The 12481-nt window shown below is 37.2% G+C and overlaps 1 protein-coding gene across 7 annotated transcripts in view; it reads right to left on the bottom strand.

The window, feature by feature from the left end:
- Positions 1-7545: 7545 nt before the first annotated feature.
- The window catches only part of rgs7bpa (regulator of G protein signaling 7 binding protein a), a 67816-nt gene continuing 62880 nt past the window's right edge, over positions 7546-12481 (bottom strand). For 6 of the 7 annotated variants that reach the window (XM_073064517.1, XM_073064519.1, XM_073064520.1 and 3 more), the window contains one exon: positions 7546-10480. In XM_073064517.1, the coding sequence (XP_072920618.1) occupies positions 10389-10480 (92 nt within the window). In that variant the 3' untranslated portion in view covers positions 7546-10388. The remainder of the gene's footprint in view (positions 10481-12481) is intronic. The other variant, XM_073064518.1, reaches the window with a different exon arrangement.

Genomic DNA, 12481 nt, shown 5'->3' with positions numbered 1-12481 from the left:
GCTTTCCAGAATTATACTTTGTATAACCATTAGAGGCATATTAAACTTGTATATACGTACTGTTACCACTAGGAAACATAGTAAACAGGTACAATTCTACAGAGATTTGCCATGTTCTCAAAAACCTTGGCAAACATCTACATAGGTGTGGTGGAAAGTGTGCTGACTGGCTGCTTTACAGCCTGGTAGGGGACACCAAAACCTTTGAGCAAAAAATCCTACAAAAGGTAGTGGAATTGGTCCAGTACATGATGGGTAAAACCCTCCCAACCATTGAGCACATCTACATGAAATGCTGCTGTAGAAAAGCAGCATCCGTTATCAAAGATCCTCACCACCCAGGCCATGCTCTTCTCTTGCTGCTGCCATCAGGTGGAAGGTACAAGAGCCTCAGGACTTGCACCACCAGGTTCAAGAACAGTTACTACCCCTCAACCATCAGGCTCTCGAACAAAAGTGGGTAGCTACACTCATTAAAGGACTCTTTTACCTTGTTATTACCTTGTTAATTTATGCTTGTTATTCATTGCTATTTATTTTATATCTGCAGTTGCACAGGTTGTTGTTCACTGATCCTGTTTTCAGTTACTGTTCTATAGATTTGCTAAATATGCCCGCAGAAAAAGTATCTCAGGGTTGTATGTGGTGACTCTGATAATAAATTTTACTTTGACTTTGACTATAAAATACGAACAAATAATTAATTGTTAAACTGCCAATAAAACATCAATTAAACACTCTACTCTAAGAATAAAACCGTCTGATCCAAAAGTACATTTACGACACAAGTTAAAAATAAACAGTATAGCTCTACTGGTGCTTCATACGTGGTGAGAGTTGAATAGTGGCAAGGAGTTCAGTAGTCTCATGGCCTGGGGGAAGAAGCTTTTTCCCACCTAACAGTCCTTGTTCTAATGCTACGGTACCTCCTGCATCATGGTAGAGGGTCAAAGAGATTGTGGGATGAATGGGAGGGATCCTTGACAATGCTGAGGGCACTGGGTAGGCAGCACTCCAGACAAGTATCTCAGAGTGGAAGAGAGACCTTGATGATCCTCTCAGAAGTCCTCGCAATAATTTGTAGGGTGTTATGGTCAGATTCCTTGCAATCCCTGTTCCAGACAGTGATGCAGCTGGTGAGGACACTCTCAGTGACACTCCAGTAAAAATTGGTTAGAACAGGGGTTGGCAGAAATCTCGCTGGCTTCAGTTCCCTCAGGAAGTGAAAGTGCTGCTGTGCTTCCTTGACTAAAGAGTGGCCAGGTGAGAACATCCGTAATGTGCACTTTTAGAAACTTGGTGCTCTTAACTTTCTCCACAGAGGAGCCATTTATACGCAGTGAGGAGTGCTCAGCCTGCACCTTCCTAAAGTCCATAATCATCTCCTTAGTCTTGTCAATGTTGGGACTCAAGTTATTGTGTTTGCACCTTCCTACAAGCTGCTCTACCTCCTCTCTGTATGCTGTTATCTTTGTTGATGAGGCCAACCACTGCTGTGCCACCAGCAAACCCCGGTGACTCAGTTTGAGCTGTAGAAATGTAAATAGCAGGTGGGCTGAGTACGCAGCTCTCAGGCCCTGGTGCTCATCATGATGGAGCTGACAACGTGGGCCAACTGCAGGCCAAGATTCTGATACAGATCAAGGTGTTGAGACCTAATGAGGACAGTTTACCACCCGATTCTGATGGATGATTGTGTTAAATGCCAAGCTGAAGTTGATAAATGGCATCCTAGCATATGAGGCACCATGTTCCAGTTGGGACTGAGGCAGAGGGGCAAAGATAAGCTGGATGGTTACAGTCTTTTTCCCATTTAAAAAACAACTTTTTCCACAGTGGGTATTGCATCAATAGAGTGAGGTACTAGAGGAAGTGATAGAGGTGGGTATTATTACAACATTTACAAGTACATGAATAGAAAAGACAGCGAGAAATGGGTAATGCAATTTGGTTGGCATGGATGAGTTGGGCTGAAGAGTTTGTTTTCAATGTTGTATAGCTTTATGAATCTATAAGGATCACCTGCATGTTGTCCAGATTAGAGAGTATTAGTTTAAAGGAAAGATTGAACAAACTTGGATTGCTTTCTCTTAAGGGTCAGAGGCTGAGGGTGATATGAAAAAGGTATATAAATTTATTGGAGACAGAGATAGGGTAGATGTATCTGAGTTTTTATCCCAGAGTCGAAATGTCAAAAACTATAGGACATAGGATTGAAGGTGAGAAGAAGAAAATTTAAGAAGATTTGCAGGGAATACTATTTATGCAGTGAGTAGTAGGTATCTGAAACATATTGGGAAAGGTGGAGGCGGGGGTGGGAGAAGATATTATAAGATCATTAAGAGGCATTTAGACAGGACATGAACAGGATGGAGATGGAGTGATCCAACCTGATAGAACTCTACAAAAAACCGGGACAAAATTAGATCCCACAAAAGAAGTGACAACGTTTAAACAGAATTGCATTTAGACAATAGAAAGTGAAATCCTACAGCCCCACACTATAGATGGATTGTCAACCAGAAGCAAAGCAGGTACAAGAAATGTTAAATGGATTCACAACAAAGTCTATTTTCTTAAAATGGTGACTTGGAAGAGCCATTGAAAGAGCTTGTGGTGGAGAGTTTTATAGATGAGAACACTAAATTTGTAAATTTGTGTTCTTTATATTTATAACATATAAACATGTAAATAATTAGCGAATGGTTACCTGATAGTACAATTAATTTCCATGTGTTTGCTAGTTTTGTAAAAGGAAGTGGTGTAGTTTAATTGAGTCTGAGTGCACCCTTTAGAACTGAGTGCACCACAAATGATGTTGATATGTTTTTGTGCCAAATTCTGCTGTTTAGATTGAGGATATCTGCATTTGATCAAGGATGATTTGTTGTTAGTCCTATATTATCTGAGTGAGATTTCCTTTCCACTTGCTGTTTTAAGGTTTTTCCAGTTTAGCCACATATCCCTTGACCCAGTAATCATCCTAGTGAAACTGTTCTATGTATAAAATGCTTTGCCCAGAACTGGACAAAGGACTCAATTTATGGTAAAAAGAAGTGTTTCATAAGGTTTCATCATGATTCCCTTGCTCTTGTATTTTCTGTCCATTTACGTTCTTTATCTCCTTTCTCAACCTACCCTGGGCATTTTCAGTGATCCATTCATATCTTAATCCCAGACCTTTCTGTTCCTGTACTCCTTTTATAATGTTACTCTCATCCCACCATGAAGCAACACCAAAGAGATGATTGTGGACTTTAGGAAGGTGCAGGCTGGCCACTCCTCACTGCACATAAACAGCTTCTCCATGGAGAGAGTAGAAGCACCAAGTTTCTGGGAATGCACATAATGGATGACCTCACCTGGATTTCCAACACTACCTCTTTGGTCAAGAAGACCCAACGGTGTCTCCACTTCCAGAGAAGACTGAGTTGAGTGAGGCTCTCCTAATCCATTTTAACCAATCTTTACAGGAGCACCGATGACCATCCATCACCATCTGATATGGGAATTGCAAGACATCTGACTGAAAGTCCCTACAAAGGACTTTGTGAGGATTGCTGAGAGGATCATCGGGGTCTCACTTCCACCCATCAGAGATGTTTATCTGGAGCACTGCATACGTAGGGCCCTTAGCATTGTGAATGATCCCTCTCATCTGCCCAACAAATTCTTTGACCTCCTACTTTCAGGCAGGAGGTACCGTAGCACTAGGACAAGAACTGTTAGGATGGGAATGAGCTTTATCCCCCAAGCTGCAAGACTATTGAACTCCTTGCCACCACTTAGGTCTCATCACGTATGAAGTGCCAGTAGTGTTATACTGTTTACGTTTTAACTTGTACCATATATGCACCTTTTTATTTGTGATAAAGTTACTTTAAGTGTTATGTGTATGAGTTATATGTACTGCGCTGTGCACCTTGGTCCAAGACAGTTACGATAAATGACAATAAACTTGAAATCTCCCTACTTTTTTAATTTTAACAGATATCCTGAAGTATATTAGAGGGATTGAGAAAGATATTGAAACATTATTGTCCTCACATTTCACTATGCTTTTAAGCTTATATCATCTGCAGTTTCATAAACTTTGGCTTATACAGCCAAATCCAAGTCATTGTTAAGAAAAGCAATAGACCTGCCAATGCTCACTGAAAGATTCCACAATTTATTTCTCTCCCATCTAAAACAAAATGTTCAATATGTTTTCTTTCACTTTTCTGTTTATGCTGCAATCACCTCTTTGATTCCATTGTTGACAAGCCAATCATGCTCACTTTATCAAATGTCTTTTTAAAGTACACACACATTGTATTTAGTGAAAAGCTACCTATTGTTTAAAAATACCTGTGTGATGGTTTTTGCTTTTGTTCTAGTTTTTAAAACTTTTAAAATGATTAAGTACTTTTGTATTTTAATATTTCAGGTGTTTCTGAAACATAATGAAAACTTCAGAGAGGTCTGACAGCTGGGTCTATATCAGAGATTGGCTCAGACTATTAAGATTTTTTCAGCTGTTAATTGGACAGGGCTCATTACAGACTTCCCATGTGTTGGCATTACATTGCACAAAGTATTGCTCTCCTTGCAAGTTCAAGTTTAATTGTCATTCAACCATACGCTTGAATATAGCTAAATGAAACAGTGTTCCTCTGGGGCCAAGGTCCAACAGGCACACAAAGCACACAGTACATATAGTTACGGTAGCAGAAAAACATGCATTCATGAGAAGAGATATAGCCCAAGTCCCTGAGTATCATGGCCTGTATATTGATGATGCACACTAGTACAAGGCTCACCAGTAAAGGTCTGGCTATATTAAAGTGTTGATAGAATCCTGCAGTATACCAAGGCAAAGTACTGGCATTCCCTTTGCCTCGTATTGATGCTACTTAATCCACTGAGTTCTTCCAGCAGCTTGCTTTTTGCTCCAGATTCCAGCTTCTGCAGTCTCTTGTATCTCTGTACATATCAAGTTGATCAGTGGTGAATCATTTCTGGCCTACTAAAGATGCAATTAACTTTGATGTATTTGTACAATCTGACATGGTAGTATTTGTTAGAGAAATGATGTGGTGGAACCTGGATCAGATATAAGGATGAAATAACAACAGGTTACTGATAAATGTGATTAGAATTGATTAGTGACATTGCTGATTAAATGCTGTTGTGGACTGGCTGAGATAAATAGTCAGTGGCCATTTTATTAGGTACACATGCTCATTAATACAAATATGAAATCAACCAATCATGTGGCAGCAACTCAATACATAAAACCATGCAGACATGCTCAAGAGCTTCAGTTGTTGTTCAGACTAGGGAAGGACTATGCTCTAAGTGACTTTGACCATGGAATGGTGTCAGACTGGGTGGTTTGAGTATTTCAGAAACTACTGATCTCCTGGGATTTTCACACACAACAATCTCTAGAGTTTACAGAGAATGGTGTAAAAAAAACAAAAAATCCAGTGAGTGGCAGTTCTGTGGGCAAAAATTCTTTGTTAATGAAAGAGGTCAGAGGAAAATGGCTAGAATGGTGCAAGTTGACAGGAAGCTGACAGTAACTCAAATAATTACGTGTTACAGCAGTGGTGTGCAGAAGAGCATCTCTGAACAATACGTCAAACTTTGAGGTCAAAGTTCAAAGTACATTTATTATCAAAGTATGTCTACTACAAACAGGCTTGAGATTCTTCTCCTTACAGGCAGCCACAAAACAAAGAAATCTCCGCTTGTCCTTGCTCTTGGGCCTGGGCCCCACTGCTTTGACTCTGCATTGCCTTGGTTTTGCTGCTTCAAATCGCCTCCAAGTCCGCTCCAACACCCAAACATTGGTGTGTTTCTCACTCTCAGGCCCAGACCCCACCACTTCGATTTGACCCATGCACACCATGCCATAACCGTCCGGCATCACCTTTGAGATTTCAGTTTACACTGCAAGAACGCCCAGTCCTATAGGTTCAAAAACTTGACTCTGAAAGTTACAGGCCATCGATTACTGTGATCATTTTCGAGAAAAAGTCGGAGTAATAAAGTAATTAATTGTTTCTGCTGCCAGCAAATTGTCACTGTGCTCACTAGCGCCATCTTAAACCCTGTCAAATGGATGGACTACATCATGGTACATTGGCCACAAACACATCACTCAGTGGCCACTTGATTAGGTACAGGAGGTATCTAATAATAAAGTGGCCACTGAGTGTGCATTTTATTTAGTGAAATTTTACCAATTGTTTAAAAAGTGTTTGTGTTTTGGCTTTTACTTTTGTTCAAGTTTTAAAATGATTTAAGTATTTCTGGACTTTAATGTTTTATGTGTTTCTGAGACAGTGAGAACTTCAGAGAGGTTTGACAGCTGTGTCTATGTCAGGGATTGGGTCAGATTATAAAGGTTTTTTTTAAGCTGTTAATTGGACATCTTCAAAGAGTAATGCCTCAGAAAGGTGGCATCCATCATTAAGGATCCCCATCACCCAGGTGATGCCTTGTTCTCATTGCTATCGTCAGGAAGGAGGTACAGAAGCTTGAAGGTACACACCCAATGATTCAAGAACAGCTTCTTCCCCTCTTCCAACTACCTTCTGAATGGACATCGTACACATGAACAGTACCTCACTGCTTTTTTTATTTCTATTTTTGCACTACTTATTGATTTTAACCCTTTAATATGTATACAACTGTAATTCGTGTTTTCTCTATTATTATGTATTGTACCTCTGCCACAAAGACAACACATTTCTCGACATATGTGGGCCATATTAAACCTGATTCTGATTCTGACTGACAGGGCTATTTCTGTCTTCCCATGTGATTATATTGTATTACATTGTGCAAGGTATTGCTGCCCCCTGCAGGGCCCACCACTGAAGGTCTAGCTGACTTAAAGTTTAGATAGTGGAGAGCCACAGAAGTTTGTACTTATCCTCCTGACTGAGTTCTGGAAGGCTCCAACCCGGAACATTGACCATCACTTTGCCTCCATAGATGCTGCTGAATTGATCGAATATCTCAAGCCATTTGTTTTTTGCTCCAGATTCCAGCTTCTGCAGTCTCTTGTGCCTCCGTAATTACCAAGTTGATCAGTGATAAATAATTTCTTACCTACTAAAGATGCAATTAACTTTGATGGATTTGTACTATCAGTGATGTTGGTGGCTGTTAGAGAAATAATGTGTTGGTGCTAGAAACAGATAAAAGGATGAAAGAATAATAGGACACTGATAAAAGTGATTAGAATTTTTTATTGGCATAGAGAGTAAATGTTGCCATGGACTGACTGGGATAAATATGGGTTTCATACTTTTGATCCCTCTGTTCATTTTGTTAGGAGCAACTCCCATCCCCGATTTGGTAATGCTACCTTCTTTCTGAAGGATGTATGTTATTTTAATGATGCAAAAGATCCAATTTTCATCAGTAACAATAGTCCATCAAAAATGTCAACACTAGGATTTAACATAATAATTATTTAATTAATGTGAAATGTGTTTGCATTAGACAGAATTATCTCTGGCATAGCTAAGAACATCAAACATTCCACAATTCTTCATATGTAAGTATCATGCTTTTATTTTCTATTGTTAATAAAATGTCATGATTGCTACAAGGTAATTGTATACATAGTTATAGATACACTTTATATTTTCATATATTGCACATTTGATTGAGTTATTCTTTTCATTTAAACAAAATTAAAGAAACACACAGCATGATACTGAATTCTGAATTTCTAGTACTGAGTGACATCTATTACATAGCTGAAAATTAAGCCTTTGTTTAAAATATGTACATGTGCTAAAATTACTTATGATACGAAAAATAAAAAAGTATCTGTAATAGGATTTGCAATACTGATTTTGCTTCTAAGTTCAAAGTTGCTGCTCACTTGTTGAGTATATTCAACAGTTTTGTTGAACTGTTCTCAAAATTTTTAAGATTTAGCTTTGGAGAATGTTAGTATTGTGCATTCCAAATAGTGATTTTCCAGATTTGCTAGATTTGTTTGAAAAATAACTTTCACCAGATAGCACAAGTATTTCCAAATGAATCAACCTTTGCTAGTTAAAATTGACTTCTTGCCTCAAGACAGATGAAAGGGATGACTTTTAGCTTCATTCTCTGGGAAATGACCTCATGAGCCTGACTGACTTTTGGTTAAATGACAGGACGATCTGCATCATCATTTTAGTATTCAGATGGCAAAGTTGGAAACTGCCTGCTGAATTTGATTTATATTATTGGTATTGTTTGCTTCTTTGTCCCATATGTAAGGTATATTCAACTATATTCTAATTATAACACATTGAGGATACTTGTTGGGAAGTCATGTTGCAATTGTATAAATCTTTATTTAGAAAACATTTGGAGTACTGTGTTCTGGTTGCCATTATCAAAGGAAGATGTGGAAGCTTTTGAGAGACGCAGAAGTAGTTTACCACGATGTTGCCCGGATTAGAGCATATGAGCCATAAGAGAGATTTGTGGACAAACGTGGATTGTTTTCTCTGGAGCAACATTGGCTGAGGGGGGTGACCTAATGGAAGTATATAAAATTTTGAGAGACAGAGGCAGGTATATAAAGTGTTTTCTCCCCCACAAAGATAATGTCAAAAACTAGGTTTAAAGTGAGATGGGTGAGGCAAGTTTTCTTTTACACAGAGAATGGTAGGTGCCTGGAGTGCATTGGTACGACAGGTGTGAAAGCTGATACTATAGCAATATTTAAGGGCATTTAGGATGACACATGAACAAACAGGGAATGGAGGGAAACAGATCACATGCTAACAGGTGAGTTTAGATTAACGTAACGATCGTCACAGATACATAGGGCTCAAGGGCCCGTTCCTTTGCTGAACTGTTCTATATTCCAAGATTTCTGGATTTTCAAATTGAAATACAAATAATATCCTTCAAAAACACAGAAACACAAATAATATCAGACAAACAAAGCATACACAAGTTCTTTCATGTTTCCTTCCACAGCCTTGGTAATCATATACTCTAGTGGTTCACTAAGCACGGCTGTCAATCTCTAACGACAAACAGAACCAGACATGAAGTGAGAGAAACCTCAGTGGTTGAAAGGTTTTGCACAATTGGTCCAAAATCACTCCCAAGCATTCTGCACTTACCATATGTTGTATCTCAAACTGGTTGAATGGTGTGTTCAGGAAAACATCATACTTAACTACAATTGAATAAATTAACACCGATTATTTTCATTGTATTTCCAGGAAGTTTGTCCCACAGACAGACCACCCTGCTTCTAAATGAATGCATCTCTCTTCAGCAAAGTCTCTAATTCAAGTTTTTTAAAACAAAAACATGAAATAGTTTGGGTTTGCCTAGCTATAGTGGAATTATAAATGGTAGTCATGTAAATCATCTCTTATCCTTTTAAATCTGAATATGTGTTATTTGTTCATTCAAACTCTCATTCTTTCATGCAAGTTGCCCCCATATGTTTCTTTAAATTTTGAGCAGTATCTTTTTTTTTGTACTGTTACTACATCAGTAATTTATATCATGGAAGTATTATTTCACTATATTGATTCAAAACCTTTAGTACAGTTGTGAGTTGCTATTCTCATGATTATTAAGCATTGTTTACCTCCAACACCACAACCCCAATCTCCCGCCACCCATCTCCTGTCAGCATTCTAATCTGTCAGGTGGTTCTTTAAATTTTGTAAAATGTTTATTTTCGGATTCTTTGTCCCCACGTGACATGCTACACATTTTTTCAGTCTGAATTTTATCTGTGATATGAACTTATAATGTCCAGTCAGATTCAAATCATCCTGCATCTTGACTTGTTCAACTCTGGAGTCCATCAAATATCTGCCAATTGTCACATTCCAGAGATGGATTGCTTCCATTGTTGTGAATTGTAGGGGATCTATTGCACTAATTGGAATGAAGATTTAAGCAGTAAGGAATTAATTAACAGATACAGCTTGGATAAGCAACCTATTGCATTACTCCATTTAAACACAACTTTTTTTTCAAAACTAGCTTTAGGACTCTTTATTCCAAGAGTTAAGGAATCTGTTAAGGAAATATTTGTGCAATTTTATTTTAAACAGGCTATGACCTTTACATAATGTACTCACATATCCTCATCAAGCTACAAAATCATGTACACTTCATTTTTATTCATGGAAAATCATCTTTTAAGAATTCAGCATATGAAAATCAAATTTATGACATATATCCAGGCAAACCTAGCAGAGAATTTGTGAATACTTGTAATAATGTTCAAAAAATATTTGGAGATGAAAAAGATACATAAAAATAACCAAGGGGGAAATATCTTCTCACCAGAAGAATTTATTCCAAAGAATTAATACTAACATTTATTTTTTCCTTCATTTTCTTTCCGTATTCTAGCTTGATACAAGACAGCAAAGTCCAAAGAATCTCCGTTTCCTCCTTCTCACTAGTGGATATGGAGTCAGATTGAGGAGACTGCTATCATCTGTACAGAAAATATGTAACTCAAGATTAAATCCAGTTATTAGTTTTATCCTCAGGCAAGTACAAATTAAAACACATTAACATATGATAGATTCGAAATCATTAATTATTTTAGTGTGTTAAAAACTGCACTTTATAAACAGGTTTGTATACTTGTTGATAAATGCAAACTAACTATGGAAAATTATTTACCATCTGGATCAGAAATGTACATGCCAGTAATGCTAGATTAAGACCACCTTGCACTTGTTAACTGACGAAAAGGAAAATCAGGAGGGCATTTGCACTTTATTAAACTTCATTTATTTTGAAGTTGTTAGTGGACAAGAAGTCAAATGGACAAAGCAAGTCAAACACAATGTAAGTATAAAATAAATCAAGCCATTATGCAAATATCCAGTAGAGTGGAAGAATTAGGAAACTAGAGTAGTAACAAAGAATGAGCCAATGAAAATAAAGTTTTGGAGGTAGAATGCACTAATTTAATAAAAAGACAGGCCCAACACACTAATCAACGGAGTAGTAATAAGGAAAGATTACAATGAATGTATATCTAGAGCCAAGCAAGTGGAAAATCAGTTACTTTATTTCAAGACTTATGTAATTAAAATAACAGGGAAAATAAATATGGGATTAACTCACTATAACACAAACAAAAGAAATTACTGAAAACTGCAACAACAATGCATGCATTTGTTTGGCGTCTTAAGGAAAAGTTGCCTTATGATACTTTATATATTTGTATACATGAGGGTGATGATAGGACAGGAAGTTAAAGTTAGAAATACAGAAATGCAAACTGAAAGCGGGCAATAAAACAATTAAACAAACATGGAAGTTCAATTACTTAGAGAGCATGATAACATATGACAATAGGGCAGATGTTGAAATTAGCAGAAGAATTGGGATTGCTAAATGCACATTTGAGCAAGATACTAAAGAATAGCATAATTTCTATGTTTATAAAACTTAGAGTGTTGTAGTGCTACATTCATTCCACACTCACAGATGGAAGCGAATGTTGGACAATTTCAAAGCCAAATGAGGGAAGATTCGAAGCTGCAGAAATGTGGTTTCCAAGAAGAATGATGAAAACATCATGAAAGGTTAGAGTAACAAATAAGGAAGTGTTGCGAAAAGCTGAAATAAGGAAAGACCTAACATCATCAATCAGGAAATGGCAGCTGGAACTTTTTGGGATATGTACTGAGGAAAGAAAAGCTCAAACATCTGGCAGTGACGGGAAAAACTGATGGTAGAAAAAGTTGTGGTTGACTGTGCATGACATTCATGAGTTACAGCAAGGGGTGGGCAGGCAAAAGTTCTGAAGAGCTTATTAGAAATTCTTGGATTAAAGACAGCTAGAAGACCATGATCAGCCATGTCCATAAGATACCGCACATAATGATGATAATCGTTAAGTGAATAGCCTTTCTTATTGTCATCAAGTTAAGCTGCCAGTTAAGTTAAACTTCTAATTCAACATTCTCAGAATACTTCACCTGCTAAATGTACATATAGAAAAATCTGGTGCATGTTGGATGAATTTCCAACAATTAATTCTTATTTTACTCTATGCATTTAACTTATATGATGATCATACAGAGAAATATTTTATAATATTTACAAAATACTATGCGCCATACATAATTTTTCTTATGTATCATAGTAATAAGTTGGCCAAAAAAACTGTCATCATAGCAATATGATACAGAAGATACACAAGAAAAATAACATAGATACTCTGTTTTCACAATTCCAGTTTTGATGAAAAGAAACAGTACCAATACAGAATTGTAAAGTTTTGTGTGGAATTTTACTTTTGTGTCCTCTCTAATTAAAGTGAGAAAAAATTAAGATGAAGTGAAATGGTTCATTTTGCTCCACTTTAGTTGTGAGCTAGATTCTTCACTATGGCAAATATTTAAAGTTAGCAGATCAAGTTATTCCAATATTAGTTAAAAGTGACCATCTGCCTATTCCCATCCAGTTTGCACTTTAG

The sequence above is a fragment of the Hemitrygon akajei genome, chromosome 13 (genome assembly GCF_048418815.1).
Source record: "Hemitrygon akajei chromosome 13, sHemAka1.3, whole genome shotgun sequence".
Classification (NCBI taxonomy): domain Eukaryota; kingdom Metazoa; phylum Chordata; class Chondrichthyes; order Myliobatiformes; family Dasyatidae; genus Hemitrygon; species Hemitrygon akajei.
This window is presented reverse-complemented; position numbering and strand designations above follow the sequence as displayed.